Source organism: Drosophila eugracilis, unplaced genomic scaffold (genome assembly GCF_018153835.1).
Source record: "Drosophila eugracilis isolate 14026-0451.02 unplaced genomic scaffold, ASM1815383v1 contig_367, whole genome shotgun sequence".
In the NCBI taxonomy this organism is placed as follows: Eukaryota; Metazoa; Arthropoda; class Insecta; order Diptera; family Drosophilidae; genus Drosophila; species Drosophila eugracilis.
The window spans coordinates 844,505-866,737 of NW_024573224.1; the positions used below are offsets into that span (position 1 = coordinate 844,505).

Genomic DNA, 22,233 nt, shown 5'->3' on the forward strand with positions numbered 1-22,233 from the left:
TCTAATGTGCTGGGCGTGGCTTTGCATTTATTCGTGTGTAAAATTTTAATTGAAATATATATTTAAGTAGGGAAGAGGCGACAGCGACAGCAACAGCAACAGCGACAGCGACAGCGACGAATGTCATTTGTATCTGTAACTGTATCTGCATCTCGCAGATGCGGATGCGGATGTGGATGCGGATGCGCGTGTGCCTCGCTAATGTTTTCATTTGCATGCGAAGGACATCAGCCCGGAAGCGTGTTTATATGCAAATGTGTCCTGTGATTATCGAGGCTGCGCTGAAATGTCAGTTCCTGCTTCTACTCCTTCTGCTCCATGTACTGCTGCTCCTCCTCTTCCATGGCCACGTCTGGGTGTTAACTATTTGTTTTTGTGCGCAGATTTTGTTTGGGTATCCAGGGGCGTGTACCTTTGTCTGGCCATCAGCCCTCTACAAAAATTGGAGAATCATAAACACATTTTTACTCTGCGAATTTAAAAGTTTACTTAAAGCTAGGTCTGTGTGACCATAGACCATAGCATTGGGCACAGGCTTATTATTGTTGTAATTCTCTCCGACGGCACACAGGGCTGAATAAGTTGGATCCAATCGCTTGCAGGCGGTGCCTGGTTTACTCGTCATACGGTAAATGGGACGCTTCACGAAAATATCCGTACTGAAGGCACACATGAAGATGAAGTGGTGAACAGAGTGGTTCCCAGTGAATCGCATCGCCGAGCAGCCTACATGGGTGTTCCGATCCGCCATCAGGAGAAGGGCCTTAGCCGTTCCACTGAAAGTGGGCATAAATTAACCAAAACTGAGTTCCCCAGAACCCCAGTTTGAACCTTACATTTCCTCCAAAAAAGGCGGCATATAGATAACCATTTTCATGTCTACATTATCCGCATATGTGGTCCAATCGTGGATAGTCCACAGCATAAGCTCGAGGTCCTCGAATTTGTTCAATCTGTCGTGGTAAGTTGAACCTAAATTGGTTCCCACGTAGTAGAATTCCGGCGAACTCAGGCAGAGCTTGTTGGGGGAGCAGGTTTTGATTGCCATTCGGGATAGCTTCTCCAAATCCATAGAGTTACTTAATCGGGACATCCGAGCAGCCGCTGCTTTCAGATACTTTTGCTTACCGCTTGCCGTAGAATTGCGAAACTCATTGAAGGCGTTTAGTAGGCTCTTACGATACTTCCCCATGGATATAATCCTGGCATTTGGTGGACACATGGCTTCGTATTTCTGGGTGGTGTATACTAATAGAATAGTGAACTCATAGCTAGAGGGATAGCTCCTCACCGCGTTATTGTTGCAGGCAAGGTTATTTATTCCGCAGTAAGGCAACTTGCAGAAGACGTCAAGCCGGCTACAGCCAATTGGGAACCATTCTAACAGCACTACGATTATCATCCAATTCAGTTCCATGTTTGTTAAAAGACTGCAGGCTCTGCTTAGGGAAATACAACTAGCAAAACTGAAAACCTGGAAACATCAGAATGTGCTACAACATACAGTTTCTTGTGAAATCGTCTTCTGTTCGGTTCAAAAATAGTTCTTATACTTTTAGTAATAAGTCTATCCCTTTTCGATAAATGAGTGTATCGACTATTTTAAGTAGCAGAAGTTATAAGCATATCCATATTCCCAAACCCCAGGACATCTTTAACAACCCCGATTAAAGCTGTCACGTCCTTTGTAGACTGTGTCAATCGAACAATGTCGTTAGGGATGTGCTCATTAAGAGCACAGCAGTTGGTGATATTTGAAAAATCCATTAGAGCGCCGCCTGTCCTTCGGCCACAACCGCAAGGCAACTCCTGCCCCGCCTCCGAACCCTCTTCTGACCAGCTCACACTTAACGCTCCGCGTGGCATAAAATTTCTATACAACAATTTATGTTAAAATTAATGAAGAGCCCGTCGCAGGGTGTGTCCGGGTGTTGAGGTGTTAAGCATTAAAAAACGAGCCGGGCAAAATGTAAATTCCGAACGCCTGGAGCTCTGGACAGGCGCTTCTGTTGACCCAGGCCGACGGCTGGCTCGCAATGAATGTCATTTGGATTAAGCGTTGGATAAGTTTTTAATTTATTGTGCACACAACACAATGTCTGCTAGTCTAGAGTCGGCGGATCCGCCAGGTTAAGTGGGGGTGTAAGTGCAGGTTATCTGGGCGTGCTTATCGGAGCGTTCCCATCGCGGCCACGTGCCATGTCCCACGGTCAGGAATACAGTTCCTACTCCTACTCCTGATCCGCTTAGTTCAGCTTGAACTGACTGGGCTCGGTGCCAGAGTGAAGGACCAGGAGCTCAGGGGTCATCGGGGCGGTGAGGGTCACCCAAGACTTGGGCACGCCGGCGTCATCGCGTGCTGATTGCAGGGCCTGCTGCAGGGCGAAGGCCACCGCGATGGACAGACAGATGGCAGGCTCACCAGTGGCTGAAATGAAAGGACTCCCAGTTAGTGTGATTCTCAGTCAGGTGGTTTTAAGCTCACCTTTGGACCTCATGAATCCTGCCTTGTTCGGACTCTTAGGCAGCAGCTCGATGCGCAGATCAGTGGGTATGTCCTTTGCTCCTGGGGGCTTATACGTCCAAGTTCGATTCGTGAGGCACTCGCCAGTCTGAGGATCAACAATGACCTGTTCGGAGGTCCAGTAACCAAGACCCATCATGAAGGCGCCTTCGATTTGGCCAATGTCAACATTGGGGTTCAGACTCTCGCCAGTGTCCTCCAGGATATCCACTCTTCCCACGATGTAGTTGCCGGTGAGGACATCCAACTCCACCTCGGTGAGACAGAGACCGCACACGGAGTACGGATCCATGTCGCCCTGTTTGCACTGATCGCTGGCGATAAGGTTGATCTTGCGGTTGTAGGCCTCCTTGATAAGGTCCTGCCAATTCTCCGGCTTCAATTCCTCGCGCAGTGGCTCCAATCGCTGATTGAGGGTCTCGCAGGCCTTGCGAACCGCAAAGCAGAGGGTTTCACTGCCGACGGCTCCTCCAGTGACCATGGAGTTGGCTCCGTTGATGGTATCACTGGCCTCGATGCGCACCTGTTCCATTGGAATGCCCAGGGTGTGGCCCACAACCTGCGAGATCTTGGTGTTCATGCCTGGTGGGGAGACCATAAAGATTAAGAATAAATCTCAAAATAAACGATAATGTCCACCCACCTTGACCCATTTCAATGCCACCGTGGGATACCACGACGGTACCATCGCTATGGTAAATGGCCACTGTGGCGGGGAACTGTCCGAAATAGCCGATTTGGTACTCCATAATGCACAGACCTAATCCGCGCTTGCGCCAGCGGTTTACCTTGTTATAGGCAATGATGTCTTCCCTGCGTTTCTTGTATTTGGTGCTCTCCAGGAATCGCGGCATCATTTCGCCCATCTTGTGAGCCGGCAGCATGTTGGCATAACGTACATCAGCCGGATCCAGGCCGGTCTCAAAGGCAATGTGCTCAATTATGTTCTCCATCATGGCGATGCCCTCCACGGAGCCAGGTGCACGGCACGGAGTGTTGGACGGGGAATCCGAGTACACCAAGTATCCATCCAGCTTGTAGTTGTCGCTAAACTCGTAACAATTCTTGGACAGCAAAACGGTGTGACCAATTGGGGATTCGTTGGCCAGGTACCCAGCATCCTCGTAGAAACGACTCACAATCCCAGAGATCTTTCCGGATTTCTGAACAAAGAAATCGTAGTCGCAGTGGAAGGCCCATCGCTTGCCAATGCTAGTCATAATCGACTCCAAGGATTGAACAAATCTAACGGGTCGGTTCAGCTTATGAGCAGCCACGGCTGCAGCGGCGGCGGCCAAATTGCATCGTGTTGCCTTGCCACCGTAACCGCCTCCAATGCGACGAGTCTTTACCTGAACTTCGTTGCTCTTAAGGTTAAGCACATTGGCCACGGTGTCCTGGGTAAGGTCCATCCATTGGGTGGCTGCGAACACCTGCAAGCCACCCTCAAAGGGCAGAACCACCGTGGTCTGCGGCTCCATGTAGTAGTGATACTGCAGACCCATTTCCAGCTGCCCAGAAGAGCTCAAGTCGAAGGGTTCCTCAAGTTTTAGGACATCGATGGTGGACTTAACCTTCTGCTCCAATCGCTTGTTGCTGCCAGCTTCCGATCCGATCTTATCCAGAACATGCTTCAAAGTAGGTAGAAGGTCCTTGGCTTCGCCCTCGTAGCTCAGCTTCACCAGCTCTGCGGCCCGATTGGCCAGAGAGTTGGAGCTGGCAAGGATCACGCCTATGGGCTGACCATAGAACTTGATCGCACCCGTAGCGAAGAGCTCCTCGTCTTGCGGAAAGAAAAAGTCATCCCTGACCTTAGGACCAATATAGTTGGGTCCGGGAATGTCCTTGGCATCCAGGTAGGCTACCACTCCGGGCAGATCCAAAGCTGGCTGGGGATCAACTTTAGTGACCTTTGCACCCACTTTCTTGGCCGTGACAAACGCCGCCCATAGCTGGTTGTGCTGAGTCGGCAAATCGTTGCAGTACGTAGCTTCGCCGGAGCACTGGATCAGACCCTCGTGCTTCTCCGTGGCCTTGGTCACCGGATAGTGCTCCTGGAAGGTCTCGAAGTTCTGCTGGCCATCGGACACTGGCCGTTTCAGAAGAGAACCTCCTGTTACAAATTGACTGGCCAATCTCTGATTTCTCTGAGGTGCTATCTTTAGCAGGAATTTGTAGAAAAGACCGCAGGCCAACTTGCGACGGTAGAGGGGAGAAGCATCCGGAAGGATTGCATCGGGTTGGAGCAGAGTAGAAAGCTGTCCGAAAGCCTTCTCCACCAGTCCGTTCTCGAAGGGATTCTTTCCTTGAATCAACTTTTCAATCGCAGTGGCATGCACGAATCCAGGATTTATTCCACCAAAGCAAATTCGTGAAGACTTCACCTTGGAGTCCGGTGTGAATTCCACGAGGAAGGCAGCGTTCACATAGGCATGGGCATTCTGGGCGCGAGGCATGATCTGTTCAAGAAAATCAAAATTAAAATATTTATTTAAGTTAATTTTATCAATTTGAAGTATAAAAACTACTTTTTGCCTAAGCTCTTGCATTAAGAAGTGTTTACAAGCCATTAACAATGTCTGCTTGATAACATAGAAGAGGTTTGCACTATTACTGATAAGAAATGATATCGTTCTGCACTGTTTTGTTTACATTTTAATTAATATTCACCTTGTAAGAGTCAAATGCAAAGCGCTCCTTGGGATAAGCGGACAGCACCAGACCACGGATGATCTTTCCCTCCATCGAAGCAGCCAGATAGCTGGCCAGACTCACAGTCTCCTGCTTGTCCACCGCCTCCTGGACAATCACACGGGCATCAAGTGCCTCCAGGACGATAAACACGTCCGAGGGGAACTCCGGGTGGGCATGCTTGATGGACAGGTTGCCCGCCAAGGTGCCGGCCTGGGGTAATGCGAAATAGGTTGATAAACGACTGATACTGAAGGTGTTTTCATAGGGGGCTGATTAGATAAGACTTGAGGGCTAACAAGTGATAAGACCTCTTTGATTTGACTTACATTGCGCACTGGGACATTGGCGATCCAATCGAGATGTTGCCACACCTGGGAAAGATACTCGAAACCCTTTGTATTCTCCAAATGGCGGCAAATCTCCATGGTTTCGGTGAGGCTCAGACTGCCTCCCAACGTTAAGGAGGAGTTATCGGCGCTCAACTTGTGGCCCTTGAGCTCCGCCAAGCCGGTTACATCTATGAATGCCTTGATATCGTGGCTTCGTCTATAGACTCCATGGGCCGTATTACCAGCCACCAGCATGTAGGGCAGCTTTTCCTTGACTGCTCCCTGTAAGGCAGCAAAGAGATCACCCAGATTCTCTGGCCAGCTCCAGCGACTACCATCCGGATAGAGTTGACTGCTCTTTGGCTGTTTCTTGCAACTGCCGGAACAAGTTTGTCCCGTTTTGGGGCATTGCTTGGTGCTCAGGTCCTCGATGTCTATGCACTCAGCTGGCACCTTAATTGTGCTGTCCACAGCAAAGGACTTCATGGCATCCAAAATAGGACGATAGCCGGTACAGCGGCAGATATTTCCACCGAAGGAGTTCTCCACCTCCTCCATGGTGACCTTACCGCCCTTGGATTTCAGTAGGCCATACATATTCATCACGATTCCCGGCGAACAGTAGCCGCACTGGGTTCCGTTCATCTTGGCCAGTCGCTGTTGGATTGCATGGTAGCCGATCCGTTTGTTTCCCAATCCCTCTGTGGTGGTCACCTCCAAACCCAAACAGGTGTTCAGCAGCGTTAGGCACGAGTTAACCGCCCAGGTGCGTGGTTCTCCGGTCTCCGGATGCAGTCCGGTCAGAGTGCAGACGCAGACTCCGCATCCGCCCTCCTGGCACATGAACTTTGTGCCCGTTAAACCGGCGTGCTCCCGGATAAACGAGTTCAGGGAGATATCCGCTGGCAGGGCAGCCAGATTAACTAGGGTCGGCAGAAAGAGGGGTGGTTAGAAAGTGTATGTGTTATCTTATCAGGTAGTTTGAGTCGTCGCAACATTGTCAGAACAATATATTTATTATCAACCAAATCTTAAGGAACGATTGCGTTCATCTTTGGTGCAGTTTTATATCAACTAATACTCACAAAGCTTGTATATGTTAAAAGAAAAGTTTTTGTAATTAATATTAAATAACAGCTGCCAATAAAACCAGGAATGAAATTACTTTTTCCCTTTAAACAAACATTTTATTATTGACAAATGTCTCGGATACTGAGACCAAGGCTGGCATTCTTTGTCGCTTGAAATAAATAAACTACTGATTAATCGGCAAAATTCTGCTGGCTCAAAGTCCATTTCTTGAGACAAAATATTACTTTACAAACCTAAGGTCAAGGCTCGAAGAAATTACTATCTTGTTTACTATCATTAGGATAATTAATTCAAACACAATCACAATACACTTTTTCCAGCAGAAGAAACAATCTCAAGGTCATATTAATTTTAATAATTTTCCAAATACGAAGTTAACCTAGCAAGGTAGAACAGGTAGAATTTCTAGATTCAGGTGTTCCAGTTCGTTGTCTCTACAATCTTGTAGATGACAGCCCTCCCATCAATCCAACGGCAATTAACTGCCCACACACCCATACACACCTTCATGGCTGGTGCCGTTGATTGTTATTGTTCCAGACATTATCTGTGCCTTATATAAGTCCTCGAATCACTTGAAAGCCGTTGTGAAATTAACTATAGCCTTTCTAGCCTTCAATTCACGCCTGGTTTCCAAAAATGTTGATTTGTAGTGGGTTCTGGAACTGTGTTATTTCACCATGTGAGGCAATTGCCGATCTTTTCCGTTTCGTGTGATTACCTCGCCAATATCCGAGCGACTGTAAGTTTGGGCCCGCCGGAGTCCCGTATATATATTCGTTCTCCGTTCCCCACAAAGAGCGTCTCGCGTGACCAAGTTCAAGTTCACCAGCTCCCGCTCTTAACTACCATGTTCTCCCATTCCGCTCATCATTCAGCATTAGATCATAATAATAGCACTCTGAAATGTTATCTCACTCCCGTTTCTAATTACTCTCGCGCTCTCGCATCGGAGAGCTTTATCAGCAAACCGTTTGTTTGGACGGTTTTGTTTTGCTCAGTTTCTAAACAAAAAAATATTTTAATTATGATTGGAAATGAGTAGGTACGAGGGAGGTATAGGGAAACTGTAACTGGAAAGATTCGAAAGCTCTCTGCAAATTCACAATCAATGGATTTCTTAGAGAAATAACTGCGTTGTTATCGAGTTTCATTTATTTTAAATTGTAAATCAAACCAGTGAGGTTAATACAAAATTTTCAAGTGAGTTATGTTGACGAAATGACTATTAAGGAGTGGCCCCACAAACGATGTTCGCCTTTCAATGCGGGTAAATTTAGAACAACATCAATTTAGCATATTACCAAAGTAAAGGAAAAGTAAATGAAAGAGGGAGATGAAGTTTGCACTCTTTAATACGAAATCAAAGTTTGATATGATAACAAGATATGTAAATAATTTGAATACAAAATTTTAAAGATAAAATAATAGAAATACTTATAAAACCGAAATACACCATACACAATATCAAGAAAATCTGAACCAATCTAATGGAAAGTAGAATCAAACGCAAAAGTTTCCAATTATTGCAAGGTGAAGGCCTCAACCTGGGTGCCGGAGTTCAGAACAACTGTCTCCGGCGTGGTAGGTGCTCCCAATCGTACCCACTCCCTTGGAAGTCCAGCATCTTTCCTAGCAGACTGTATCGCATGCTGCATGGCGAACAGAACTCCAACAGCCAGGCACAAAGCTGGCTCCCCAGTAGCCTTCGATCGCATAAAGCCCACAGGATTAGGACTCTTCTGTAGCAATTGGATACGAAAGTCTATTGGTATATCCTTGGCCCCGGGTGGATGATAGTTCCAGGTGCGGTTCGTTAGAATCTGTCCTGTCTGGCGGTCGTAGACCAGCGACTCGGTGAGATAATAGCCCAGACCCATCACAAAGGCTCCCTCCACTTGACCCACATCGATGTTTGGACTTAGGCTTTCTCCGGCATCCTCCAAGATGTCCACACGGCGGATTAGATGGTTGCCCGTTAGAATGTCCAGTTCAATTTCCGTGAGACTCAGCCCGAAGATGTTGTAGTTTGGAATATCCCCCAACTTATACGCTTCCGTGGCGACAAGGAAGACGGATTGTAAGAAGGCGGCTTGGAGCACCTGCACCCAAGTGGCCCGAGGTCCGAGTCTTTCCTTCACCGGCGCCAGTCGCTGGTTCAGTGTGTCGCATGCCTTTCGCACTGCCAGTCCGATCATTTCACTGGTCATCGAGTTGGCCGTCAACATGGCATTAGCTCCACTGACTGTGTTGCTGGCCTCCACTCGTACTTGATCTAGAGGAACCCCTAAAACGAACGCAGCAACCTGTGCTGCCTTGGTGTTCACTCCCTGACCAATCTCTATACCTCCATGTGATATCACCACCGATCCGTCCTCATGGTAAATAGCCACCGTGACGGGATAGTTAAAGGCCACAGTCGTGTTCAGCGGGAAACTCATTAGAGCCATTCCTAGCCCTCGTTTTCGCCATCGGTTCTGGGCATTGAATAAGTTTATCTGCTCCCGCCGTTTACGGTACTCCGTGGAGGCTATGAACTTTGGGAGTAGCTGAACCATTTTGGATCCTGGCTGTAGATTAACCAAGCGAACATCGGCAGGATCTAGCTGACATGTAAAGGCTATGTGCTCCAGGGCGGTCTCCGTCATGGCGATTCCTGTGTTTGGAAAAATAAACTTTAATTTTCAAATTTTATTCCAAACAAAATATTTTACTACTCACCCTCCGCTGAACCAGGAGCACGACACCAAGTCGAGCTGGGCGCATCTGTTCTGATGGCACTGCCTCGGGTCCTGTAGTTCGAGTCGGTTAGGTTGTACACATTTCTCAGGATTGGCAGAGTAAGGAAGTCCACAACATTCTCATTTAGATTACAGCCGGCATCCTCATAGTAATTGTTGGTCAGCATGATGATAGATCCATTGGCGCGGGCTCGAAACTCATAGTCCGATCTGCAGGCCCAGCGCTTTCCAAGAGTCTCCATCATGGATTCGATAGTCTGCACAAATCTGGCAGGTCTTCTTAGCTTAGAAGCCACCAAGGCGGCAGCGCAGGCCACTATATTGCACCTTGTGACCTTGGCGCCATAAGCTCCACCCACTCTTCGAACTTGGAGCTGAATGGAGTTCACACTCACCCGCAGCATGTGGGCGATTGCTCCTTGGGTGGCATCCATCCACTGGCTGGCACAGTATACCTGCAGGATGTTATCCAAAGGCACGACTATTGTCGTTTGGGGTTCCATGGTGAAATGGTATTGCGATTCCAATTCTAGAATCCCCCTTCCAAGGACATCACCAGGGGCAAGAGGAGGTAACTTCAGAGGCTCAACTGCTTCCTTTTTCAAGGTCACTATCCTATCGGTTTGCTTTTCTTCTAGCACTTGATTCATAGTCGTGTAGATCTTTCGCTGATCCCTGGTGTATGTGACCACCACCAACGTGGCGGCATAGACAGCTGTATCGTGGGTGAGAGCAGCGATCACTCCCAAAGGCTGATCAAAGTACTTGACCTGTCCAGCAGCAAAGATCTCATCCACTTCGGGAGTAAACTGATCCACTAGAACAAAGTTGTTGGATCCTGGTATATCCTTGGCTGAATAGAAGGCCACCACTCCCTTGCACTGAAGGGCTGCAGAAGCGTCGATCTGCTCGATGGTAGCACCGACTCTCTTGGCGGTCACAAAGGCACAATGAACCGCATTCGAGGTGGTCAGCAGATCGTTCATATATGTGGCCTCGCCAGAGCATTGTATGAGTCCTTAAAAATAGAAATATTTAAGTAAAAGTAAATGTTAAATTCATTAACATACCTTCTAGCTTCTGTACTGGTTGCGTGACCGGATAGTTCTTCTTAATCGTCTCGAAGGATTGACTTCCTGAAGAAAGGGGTCTCTCCAAAAGCAAACCTCCTGTGCGATAACGCTCCCGAACTCGCTCCCTTGGTGCGGTGGCTAGGAGGAACTTATAGAGCAAGGAGCAGGCCAGCATTTGACGATATTCTGGAGAGGCTTCTGGGGGCCGCTCCTCGGGTTGGAGGCTTGCTGGTAGCTGCTGAAAGATCTGTGCAACTGTAGCTGGGTCATAGAGATCCCTGCCAGGGAGGAAACTCTCCACTAGCTCATCATGAATATAATCTGGTCTGATGTTTCCGAAACAAATGCGTGCTGAATTCACAATCCTGCGCTGAATATCCTGCCATTCGATGAGGAATCCCGCATTTACATAGGCGTGAACATTCTGGGCTCTTGGCAAGATCTGGTATTCGAATAATATTACCACATTTCAGTCAAAGAATCTATTTAGTTACCTTATAAGACCTAAAGAGGTATCTGTCCTTCGGATAGGCTTTCAGGATAAAACCACCCAGTACCAACTTGGAGGTTGTATCGCTGAGATACGACAGCAGGTTCATCACCCTTTGGCTACTAGGATTGTCATAAACCACGACATGGACATCCAATGCCTCAAATGTGATGAACACATCGGAGGGAAACTCAAAGTGCTGCTTCTTGATGGTAATGTTACCTGCCAGGGTGCCATTCTATTAAATTATTTAAAATAATAATTAATTTAGAATATAAATTTAAAATAAATTTAGCAAAGAGTTTTGCTATGACTTTACTAAATTATAATATTACAATACTATTTTTCTCAGTGTCATCAGCTACTTAAATTGATTTACTACTTTGCTTAGAAAGTAAAGTGAGTTTTTAAGCGAAAACTTTTCTGGGCTTTTGGAGTTGCTTAGCTGAAATAGAAAGCTTGAGATTGAAATCACAATAACATAAAGTTAAATGAATAAAAACTTTATAAATTATTGAACACCTTTTTTAAATATATAGTAAACTATAAAACACTTCAATTATTGCAACATTTCGTAGAAGTCACGAAATGTATTAAAAGAAAGAGCATTTGCTGCTTAGACTACCAATATTTTCGCAAATCTTGGTCTTTGTCAAGCGCCAAAACGAGTTTGTAGATTTATGGTTTGCTCTACTCACATTTCGCACTGGAACATTAGCAATCAAGTTGAAATGCTGCCACAACTGGGCACAATACTCGAATCCAGGCCTCTTGGCGGCCAGCAGGAAAACCTGCATGGCATCCGTGAGAGTTACGTTTCCACCCAGCAGAAGGTGATCCGCCTCGATGCTATACTGCCTCAACTCTGGCACCATTGTCACGTCGATAAAGTGTCGGATATCTCTGGGTCGTCGGTAAACTCCATGGGCTGTGTTCCCTGCCACAAGCATGTAGAGATCACCACTTGCCACCTGGCTCAGGGCTGAGAACAGCTCCGCCATCGACTTCGGCCAGTACCAGTGACTGCCATCTTGATCCCTCAGAGGTGGTCTCGAGCAGCTGCCCTTGCAGGATTGTCCAGTCCGCGGACAAAGCAGCTCGAAGGAGTCTTCAATGTCCACACATTCAGGGGGCACCTCTATATTACTATCCACCGCGAATGACTTCATGGCATCCAGAATAGGTCGATAGCCGGTACAGCGACAAAGGTTTCCGCCGAAGGCATCCTCCACCTGAGACATGCTCACCTGTCCGCGATACTGCTCTAGAAAACCGTACATGTTCATTACAAATCCTGGGGAACAGTAGCCACATTGGGTGCCATTCAACTGGGCCAGCCGCTTCTGAATGGGATGGTACCCACTCAGCTGGTTGCCCAATCCCTCATCCGTCATGATCTCCACATCGTCACAAGTGTTCAAAAGTGTTAGGCACTGCGGATTGCAAAGGTATAAATCTTTTTATTTAAGAAGATTTTTTGTGTGTGTAGAAAGCCACTCCCCCAATAGCGACATCTTACCGAGTTGGCTGCCCGAGATTGAACCTCCTGGGTGACTGGGTGTCGCTTGCGAATGACACAGACACAGGAGCCACAGCCCCCCTCCAAGCACATGTACTTGGTGGCCGTCAGATGCAGGTGTTCCCGTAGAAAGGTGTTGAGGGTGGTGTCTGGAGCATAGTCAGCCGCCTGCACCTCGTACGGAAAGCCATTCACATTGAACTTGATGCTCATCGCTGCAGAGTCGTCGGTCGAATGGAGCTGTTTTGGCTAGGCGTTTCTATTTCAAAGCGTTGCTAAAACCTGATTACCTGTTAATTAGGGTAAACGGGTTCGAGCAGATTAAAGTGTCATCTAAAGCAAACACTGAGCAAAATTGTGCACTCTGCGAGATTCATTTATTTTTTTGACTAGTATTTTGGCTGACTTATACATAGCGATAAGGGGTAAAAAATCTCAAAAATATTCCTAAGGTTCTTACATGATTTGATTCCCACAGATTCTTACATGATAACCTTTTTTGTGGTAAAGAATCGAAAGCACCAAACTAATATTTTCATATTTTGTAATGCAACATTTTTTCTTAAATAATATGAATGAGCTACTACTTAAAGCACGTTTGAATATACCCATGATCAGATTTATCGTTTTGATTTCTTTATCCATTAAGTGATAAGCACATTCTTTAAACTTGTATATCGCAGCAATACTTGAATGCAAAAGAAAATCTCAAGATTTTACTCAGGTAAAGATAAGAATATAGTTGAAAAATATGTATAAAAAATTCACAACAAATATGTATAAAATATATAAAAAAAACTTACAAATTACTTAAGTTAGATAAAGCTCGAAGCATCGTGACCTGCATCGACCACCAGAATTTCCGGAGTAGTGGAGCTCCCAGGCGCACCCACTCTCGGGGCAGTGCCGCATCCTGGCGGGCAGAATCCAGGGCCTGTGGTAGAGCAAAAAACACAGTCACAGCCAGACAACAGGGTGGTTCGCTAGTGGCCTTTGATCGCATGATCAGAGGGATTGGGTTTCTGGATAAAATGGTTCCAGACGCCGTTGGTAAGCCAACTGCTCAGTCATCCAGTAACCCAGACACATGACAAAAGGAGCCCTCGATCTGTCTGGACTTTTGATGACGATGCCTACTATACCATGACTGGATTTCGGCCAGCAGGAAATTCAAGCGCTGGAATCCGGAAACTTCATCAGACTTATGAAGCACTCACACGGAGATACTGCCCAGTTGTAATCACTTCCAGTTCTAATTCATCGGCAATAGGGACTAGGTACTGCTCTGCTTTTGTTTTCTTCTTTTTTTGGATTGCTGCTGATAAATCTGATAACCATAATATTATATTTATGGATACCGAAGAGTAGCATGGGATTTAAGCAGACCTCAATTTCAAATCAACACTTCCTTTGTTCGATTTTAGCTGTGGACAAAAATCCAGTCGATAAAAGCCATGATTTTTTTAATTTTCTTAACTCTAAGTTTATCAAAACAAGACGCAAGGCTAAAGCAGTGACTGTTTTATGCAGCTGACAACCAAAACTTTTAGCCCCTATGCTTGCTTTCATCATTATTGTTCTGATTTTTTGGTGAGAGCTTCGATTTAATTGCTAAAAATTAAGAACCCTATTTTCTACAGAAAATTGCAATACTACTTTCGGGTTTTCAGCTCTATCTTGGTCAAAACAAGACTCACAGCCAAAATACGGACTGTTTTGTGCTGCTAACGACCAACAATTACCATCCCTATCCCACGTTTTTTGCAATTTTTAGCTCTAACTTTGTCAAAACAAGACGCAAGGTTAAATCAATGACTGTTTTATGCAGCTAACAACCAAAACGTTAAGCCTCTATACCTACTTTTTAAAGTATTTTTCTGATTTTGTTGGGGCGAGTAATGGTTCAAAAGTCAAAAAACCTATTCTTGACAGAAATTTGCATTATTATTTTCGGCTTTTTAGCTCTAGCTCGGTCAAAACAAGACGCACAGCCATAAGAACGACTGTTTTGTGCTGCTAATGACCTACACTTACCACCCCTATCCCACGTTTTTCGACTTTGAGAAAATAAATTTTTGCCCAAATTTCGCATTTTTGATAAGGGGTACCATCGTCTTTTTTTGCAAAAATGACCAAAAATTAAATTTTTCATTTTTGGCTGCAGACCTATTAAAAGTTAAAATAGATTGAATTTCAAGCTCAATGAGGTATAACATTCCACATTTGGACCATTTTCAGGCTTACTAGGAGGAAAATACTCATTTTTTTAAACTATAAAAATTAAAATACATTTTTTTACAATATTCTAATATTTTGTTTCGGTTTCTAGCCCATAACATGGTCAAAACAAGGCTTACAGCCACAATAAAGACAGTTTTGGGCAGCTAACGACCCCAACTAACGACCTGTTTGACTGTCAGTCTGAAATTGGAAAAACAATTTTTGGCCAATTTTTGCAATTTTTGCAAGGGGTACCATCATCAAAATTTGCGAAAAATGGAAAAAATTGAAATGTCCCAGATTTGAATGCAACTCGATTGGGAATCATAGGAATCAAATTACGAGCCCTATGAGATATAAAATTCCATATTTAGACCATTTTTGACTGGGCTATGGCAAAAAAACTGATTTTTTAGGACTAAAATCAAGTATACGACTTTTGACTGCAGAAATTTGTTTTTTTTTGCAATTTCTTGGCTTTAACTTTGTCAAAACAAAACGCATGGCTACAAAGATGAGTGTTTCATGCAGGTGACTACCGAAACTTAAAACCCCTATACTTTGTTTTATTATTATTGCTCTGTTATTTTGGTGCGAGCTGCGATTTAATGGCTGAAAAATCAGGAAACCTATTCTTGACAGAAATTTGCAATAGTAGTTGCTGCTTTTTAGCTCTAGTTCGGTCAAAACAAGACGCACAGCCATAAAAACGACTGTTTTGTGCTGCTAACGTCCAACACTGACCACCCCTATCCCACGTTTTTTGATTTTGAGAAAATAAATTTTTGCCCAAATTTCGCATTTTTGATAAGGGGTACCATCATCAAAATTGCCGAAAAATGGGAAAAATTAAAATGTCCGAGATTTGAATGCAAATCAATTGGGAATCAAAGCAATCAAATTACGAGCCCAACGAGATATAAAATTCCATATTTGGACAATTTTCAGGCTTATTAGGAGGAAAAAACTAATTTTTTTAAACTATAAAAATCAAAATATTTTTTTTTAATATTCGCTTTATTTTGTTTCGGTTTGTGAGCCCATAACATGGTCAAATCAAGGTTTACAGTCAAAATTTAGACAGTTTGGGCAGCTAACGATTAACGACCTATTTGACTGTTGAAAAACAATTTTTGGCCAATTTTTGCATTTTTAGGTACCATCATCAAAAATTGGCAAAAAATTGAAATTTTAGCTCTAACTTTATCAAAACAAGACGCAAGGCTAAAACAATGACTGTTTTATGCAGCTAACAACCAAAACTTTAAGCCCCTATACCTACTTTTTACAGTATTGTTCTGATTTTGTTGGGGCCAGTGCTGATTTAATGGTTAAAAAGTCAAAAAACCTATTCTTGACAGAAATTTGCATTATTATTTTCGGATTTTTAGCTCTAGCTCGGTCAAAACAAGACGCACAGCCAAAAGAACGACTGTTTTGTGCTGCTAATGACCAACACTTACCACCCCTGTCCCACGTTTTTTGATTTTGAGAAAATAAATTTTTGCCCAAATTTCGCATTTTTGATAAGGGGTACCATCATCAAAATTTTCAAAAAAGGCTCAAAAATGAAGTTTTCCAGATTTGAATGCAAACCAATTGAGAATCATAGCAATCAAATTACAAGCTCTACAATGTATTACATTCTGTATTTGGATCATTTTTGGTTGTGCTATGGCAAAAAAACAGATTCTTTGGGCACAAAATCAAGTATACGTCTTTTGACAGCTGAGAGGCATTATTTTTTGACGTCTCTTTTTTGTTGGTGCAAGTTCTGATTGAATACAATTTCCTCCAAAAGAACGACTGTTTTGTGCTGTTAACGACCAACACTTACCGCCCCTATCCCAGATGCACATCAAATGCCAATCTTGGGAATCAAATAACGAGCTCTACGAGATATGACATTCCATATTCCACATTCCAACATCAGTATAAACCAAATTTAAAATTTTACATCTTTAAATGACTCAAAGAACTTACAGTCAGGCGTAGATATATTCTTAGTGATGTAAAAGATTTATAAGACGGCTAAGTTAAATATACATATGAAAAAAAAATCATAAATTTTAAGCAAACTGTAAATCTGCTTTAAGTCTATCAATTTAAAATTTTCTTGAGAAAACTTTTAATAATTGCCCAATAAATCGCTTTACTTAAATTTAATTTAGCTTTGTTAAACAAAATTTTACATTTATACAATAAAAAATTTACCATATCTCTATTGAGTCATATTATTATCTCACATCTCACATCTCGCATCGGAAAGCTTTATCAGCAAACCGTTTGTTTAGACGGTTTTGTTTTGGTCAGTTTTCTAAACAAACAAATATTTTAATTATGATTGGAAATGAGCACGAACGAGGTATACCGAAACTGTAACTGGAAAGAGCCGAAAGCTCTTTCATTCGTTCTAAGTTGTAAATCAAATCGGTGAAGTTAATAAATGTGTTTCAAGTGAAAGTGAGAGTTATGTTTACGAAATAATATCACATCCATCTATTAACTAAATATCTAATACTACGAAATGATATTACTATTAAGGAGTGGCCCTGCAAATGATGTTTGTATTTCAATGCGGGTAAGTTTAGAACAACATCCATTTAGCACATTTCCAAGGTAAAAGAGAAGTAAATAAGTAAGAATAAGATGAAGTTTACTTTCTTTAATAGGAAATCAAAGTTTGATATGATAACAAGATATGTAAATAATTTGAATACAAAATTTTAAAGATAAAATAATAGAAATACCGAAATAAACCATACAAAATATCAAGAAAATCTGAACAAAATCTTATGGAAAGTAGAATCGAAAACATAAGTTTCGAATTATTGCAAGGTGAAGGCCTCAACCTGGGTGCCGGAGTTCAGAACAACTGTCTCCGGCGTGGTAGGTGCTCCCAATCGTACCCACTCCCTTGGAAGTCCAGCATCTTTCCTAGCCGACTGTATCGCATGCTGCATGGCGAACAGAGCTCCAACAGCCAAGCACAAAGCAGGCTCCCCAGTAGCCTTTGATCGCATAAAGCCCACAGGATTAGGACTCTTCTGTAGCAACTCGATACGGAAATCTATTGGTATATCCTTTGCCCCGGGTGGATTGTAGTTCCAGGTGCGGTTCGTTAGGATCTGTCCTGTCTGGCGGTCGTAGACCAGCTGCTCGGTGAGATAGTAACCCAGACCCATAACAAAGGCTCCCTCCACTTGACCCACATCGATATTTGGACTTAGGCTTTCTCCGGCATCCTCCAAGATGTCCACACGGCGGATTAGATGGTTGCCCGTCAGAATGTCCAATTCAATTTCCGTGAGACTCAGCCCGTAGATGTTGTAGGTTGGAATATCCCCCACCTTGTACGATTCCGTGGCGACAAGGAAGACGGATTGTAAGTAGGCTGCTTGGAGCACCTCCACCCAAGTGGCCTGAGGTCCGAGGCTTTCCTTCACCGGCGCCAGTCGCTGATTCAGTTTGTCGCAGGCCTTTCGCACTGCCAGTCCGACCATTTCGCTCGTCATCGAGTTGGCCGTGAACATAGCATTGGCTCCACTGACTGTGTTGCTCGCCTCCACTCGTACTTGATCCAGAGGAACCCCTAAAACGAACGCAGCAACCTGTGCTGCCTTGGTGTTCACTCCCTGACCAATCTCTATACCTCCATGTGATATCACCACCGATCCGTCCTCATGGTAAATAGCCACCGTGACGGGATAGCTATAGCCCAGAGACGTGTTCAAGGGGTAACTCATAAGAGCCATTCCCAGGCCTCGTTTCCGCCATCGGTTCTGGGCATTGAATAAGTTTATCTGCTCCCGCCGTTTACGGTACTCTGTGGAGGCGATAAACTTTGGCAGCAGCTGAACCATTTTTGATCCCGTCTGTAGATTAACCAAGCGAACATCGGCAGGATCTAGCTGACATGTAAAGGCTATGTGCTCCAGGGCGGTCTCCGTCATGGCGATTCCTGTGTATGGAAAAATAAACTTTAATTTTCAAATTTTATTCCAAACGAAATATTTTACTATTCACCCTCCGCTGAACCAGGGGCACGACACCAAGTCGAGCTGGGCGCATCTGTTCTGATGGCACTGCCTCGAGTCTTGTAGTTCGAGTCGTTTAGGTTGTACACATTTCTCAGGATTGGCAGAGTAAATAAATCAACTACGTTCTCATTTAGATTACACCCGGCATCTTCATAGTAATTGTTGGTCAGCATTATAATCGATCCATTGGCGCGGGCTCGAAACTCATAGTCCGATCTGCAGGCCCAGCGCTTTCCAAGAGTCTCCATCATCGATTCTATGGTCTGCACAAATCTGGCAGGTCTTCTTAGCTTAGAAGCCACCAAGGCGGCAGCACAGGCCACTATATTGCACCTTGTGACCTTGGCGCCATAAGCTCCACCCACTCTTCGAACTTGGAGCTGAATGGAGTTCAGACTCACCCGCAGCATGTGGGCGATTGCTCCTTGGGTGGTATCCATCCACTGGCTGGCGCAGTATACCTGCAGGATGTTATCCAAAGGCACGACTATTGTCGTTTGGGGTTCCATGGTGAAATGGTATTGCGATTCCAATTCTAGAATCCCCCTTCCAAGGACATCACCAGGGGCAAGAGGAGGTAACTTCAGGGGCTCAACTGCTTCCTTTTTTAAGGTCACAATCCTATCGGTTTGCTTTCCTTCCAGCACTTGATTCATAGTCGTGTAGATCTTTCGCTGATCCCTGGAGTATGTGACCACCACCAACGTGGCGGCATAGACAGCTGTATCGTGGGTGAGAGCAGCGATCACTCCCAAAGGCTGATCAAAGTACTTGACTTGTCCAGCAGCAAAGATCTCATCCACATCGGGAGTGAGCTGACCCATTACAACAAAGTTGTTGGATCCTGGTATGTCCTTGGCTGAATAGAAGGCCACCACTCCCTTGCACTGAAGGGCAGCTGAAGCATCGATCTGCTCGATGGTAGCTCCAACTTTCTTGGCGGTCACAAAGGCACAATAAACCGCATTCGAGGTGGTCAGCAGATCGTTCATATATGTGGCCTCGCCAGAGCATTGTATGAGTCCTTAAAAATATAAATATTTAAATAAAAGTAAATGTTAAAATACTTAACATACCTTCTAGCTTCTGTACTGGTTGCGTGACCGGATAGTTCTTCTTAATCGTCTCGAAGGATTGACTTCCTGAAGAAAGGGGTCTCTCCAAAAGCAAACCTCCTGTGCGATAACGCTCCCGAACTCGCTCCCTTGGTGCGGTGGCTAGGAGGAACTTATAGAGCAAGGAACAGGCCAGCATTTGACGATATTCTGGAGAGGCTTCTGGGGGCCGCTCCTCCGGTTTCAGGCTTGCTGGTAGCTGCTGAAAGATCTGTGCAACTGTAGCCGGGTCATAGAGATCTTTGCCAGGAAGGAAGTTCTCCACTTGCTCATCATGAATATAATCTGGTCTGATGTTTCCGAAACATATGCGAGCAGATTTCACAATCCTGCGCTGAATACCCTGCCATTCGATGAGGAATCCCGCATTCACATAAGCATGAACATTCTGAGCTCTTGCCATGATCTGTTATTCGAATAATATTACTAAATTTCAGTCAAAGAATCTATTCATTTACCTTATAAGACCTAAAGAGGTATCTGTCCTTCGGATAGGCTTTCAGAATAAAACCACCCAGTACCAATTTGGAGGTTGTATCGCTGAGATACGACAGCAGGTTCATCACCCTTTGGCTACTAGGATTGTCATAAACCAAGACATGGACATCCAATGCCTCAAATGTGATGAACACATCAGAGGGAAACTCAAAGTGCTGCTTCTTGATGGTAATGTTACCTGCCAGGGTGCCATTCTGTTGAAAGATTTAAAATAATAATTACTTTAGAATATTCATTTATCAAAAATTCTGGTAGAGTTTTTCTTCTCTTTCTTTCTCTTAATTATTAATATTACACTACTTTTTTTCCAGTGTCTTCAGCTACTGAAATTGATTTACTTTGTTGGAAACTAAGATGAGTTTTTCTGCGCTTTTGGAGTTGCTTAGCTTAAATAGAAGACTTGAAATTAAAATAACAATAACATAGAATTAAAGGAGTTAAAACTTCAAAAAGTATTGAACATATTTTATAAATAAATGAACTACAAATATCCATAAATTATTGGCAACATTTCGTAGAAGTAAAAAATGTCTTTAAAAAAAGGGTATTTGCTGCGAAGACTACCAATATTTTTGCAAATCTTGGTCCTTGTCCAGCGTCAAAACGAGTTTGTGGATTTATGGCGTGCTCTACTCACATTTCGCACTGGAACATTGGCAATCAAGTTGAAATGCTGCCACAACTGGGCACAATACTCGAATCCAGGCCTCTTGGCGGCCAGCAGGAAAACCTGCATAGCATCCGTGAGAGTTACATTTCCACCCAGCTGCAGGTGATCGGCCTCGATGCTATACTGCCTCAACTCTGGCACCATTGTCACGTCGATAAAGTGTCGGATCTCCCTGGGTCGTCGGTAAACTCCATGAGCTGTGTTCCCTGCCACCAGCATGTAGAGATCTCCATTTGGCACCTGGCTCAGGGTTGAGAACAGCTCCGCCATCGACTTCGGCCAATACCAGTGACTGCCATCTTGATCCCTCAGAGGTGGTCTCGAGCAGCTGCCCTTGCAGGATTGTCCAGTCCGTGGACAGAGCAGCTCGAAGGAGTCTTCAATGTCCACACATTCCGGGGGCACCTCTATATTACTATCTACCGCGAAGGACTTCATGGCATCCAGAATAGATCGATAGCCGGTACAGCGACAAAGGTTTCCGCCGAAGGCATCCTCCACCTGAGACATGCTCACCTGTCCGCGATACTGCTCTAGAAAACCGTACATGTTCATTACAAATCCAGGGGAACAGTAGCCACATTGGGTGCCATTCATCTGGGCCAGCCGCTTCTGAATGGGATGGTACCCACTCAGCTGGTTGCCCAATCCCTCATCCGTCATGATCTCCACATCGTCACAAGTGTTCAAAAGTGTTAGGCACTGCGGATTGCAAAGGTATAAATCTTTTTATTTAAGAAGAATTTTTGTGTGTGTAGAAAGTCACTCCCCCAAAAGCGACATCTTACCGAGTTGGCTGCCCGAGATTGAACCTCCTGGGTGACTGGGTGTCGCTTGCGAATGACGCAGACACAGGAGCCACAGCCCCCCTCCAGGCACATGTACTTGGTGGCCGTCAGGTGCAGGTGTTCCCTTAGAAAGGTGTTGAGGGTGGTGTCCGGAGCATAGTCAGCCGCATGCACCTCGTACGGAAAGCCATTCACATTAAACTTGATGCTCATCGCTGCAGAGTCGTCGGTCGAATGCAGTTCTTTTGCCAAGGCGTTCTTACTTAAAGCGCTGCTAAAACCTGATTACCCGTTAATTGGGCTAAACGGGTTCGAGCAGAGTCCAGTACCATCTAAAGCAAACACTGAGCGAAATCGTGCATTCTCCGAGATTCTTGTATCTTTTTGATTTGTCTTTTAACTGACTAATACAGATTTTACAGGCGAAAGGGGTAAAAAAT

General features: G+C 44.6%; 4 protein-coding genes across 4 annotated transcripts; all 4 read right to left on the reverse strand.

The window, feature by feature from the left end:
- Nucleotides 1–302: 302 nt before the first annotated feature.
- LOC108116259 (allergen Tab y 5.0101) lies at nt 303–1,417 on the reverse strand. The gene is made up of 4 exons (XM_017228048.2): nt 1,292–1,417; nt 837–1,234; nt 490–776; nt 303–352 (listed from the first exon to the last, which is right to left on the reverse strand). Exons 1-4 carry the CDS (start codon nt 1,415–1,417, stop codon nt 303–305), a joined length of 861 nt encoding a protein of 286 aa, XP_017083537.2.
- Nucleotides 1,418–2,052: 635 nt separating this feature from the next.
- LOC108116465 (indole-3-acetaldehyde oxidase) lies at nt 2,053–7,368 on the reverse strand. Its single transcript, XM_017228395.2, has 6 exons — nt 7,144–7,368; nt 5,545–6,470; nt 5,195–5,428; nt 3,168–4,983; nt 2,486–3,106; nt 2,053–2,428 (listed from the first exon to the last, which is right to left on the reverse strand). Exons 1-6 carry the CDS (start codon nt 7,181–7,183, stop codon nt 2,247–2,249), a joined length of 3,819 nt encoding a protein of 1,272 aa, XP_017083884.1. The 5' UTR covers nt 7,184–7,368; the 3' UTR covers nt 2,053–2,246.
- Nucleotides 7,369–8,162: 794 nt separating this feature from the next.
- Nucleotides 8,163–12,675, reverse strand: LOC108116310 (indole-3-acetaldehyde oxidase-like). The gene is made up of 6 exons (XM_017228100.1): nt 12,463–12,675; nt 11,642–12,376; nt 10,948–11,181; nt 10,451–10,895; nt 9,361–10,398; nt 8,163–9,295 (listed from the first exon to the last, which is right to left on the reverse strand). The coding sequence occupies exons 1-6, from the start codon at nt 12,673–12,675 to the stop codon at nt 8,163–8,165; spliced, it is 3,798 nt and encodes a 1,265-aa protein (XP_017083589.1).
- A 4,835-nt stretch (nt 12,676–17,510) lies between these two features.
- LOC108116309 (indole-3-acetaldehyde oxidase-like) lies at nt 17,511–22,006 on the reverse strand. The gene is made up of 6 exons (XM_041818762.1): nt 21,794–22,006; nt 20,973–21,707; nt 20,296–20,529; nt 19,799–20,243; nt 18,709–19,746; nt 17,511–18,643 (listed from the first exon to the last, which is right to left on the reverse strand). The coding sequence occupies exons 1-6, from the start codon at nt 22,004–22,006 to the stop codon at nt 17,511–17,513; spliced, it is 3,798 nt and encodes a 1,265-aa protein (XP_041674696.1).
- Nucleotides 22,007–22,233: the final 227 nt, after the last annotated feature.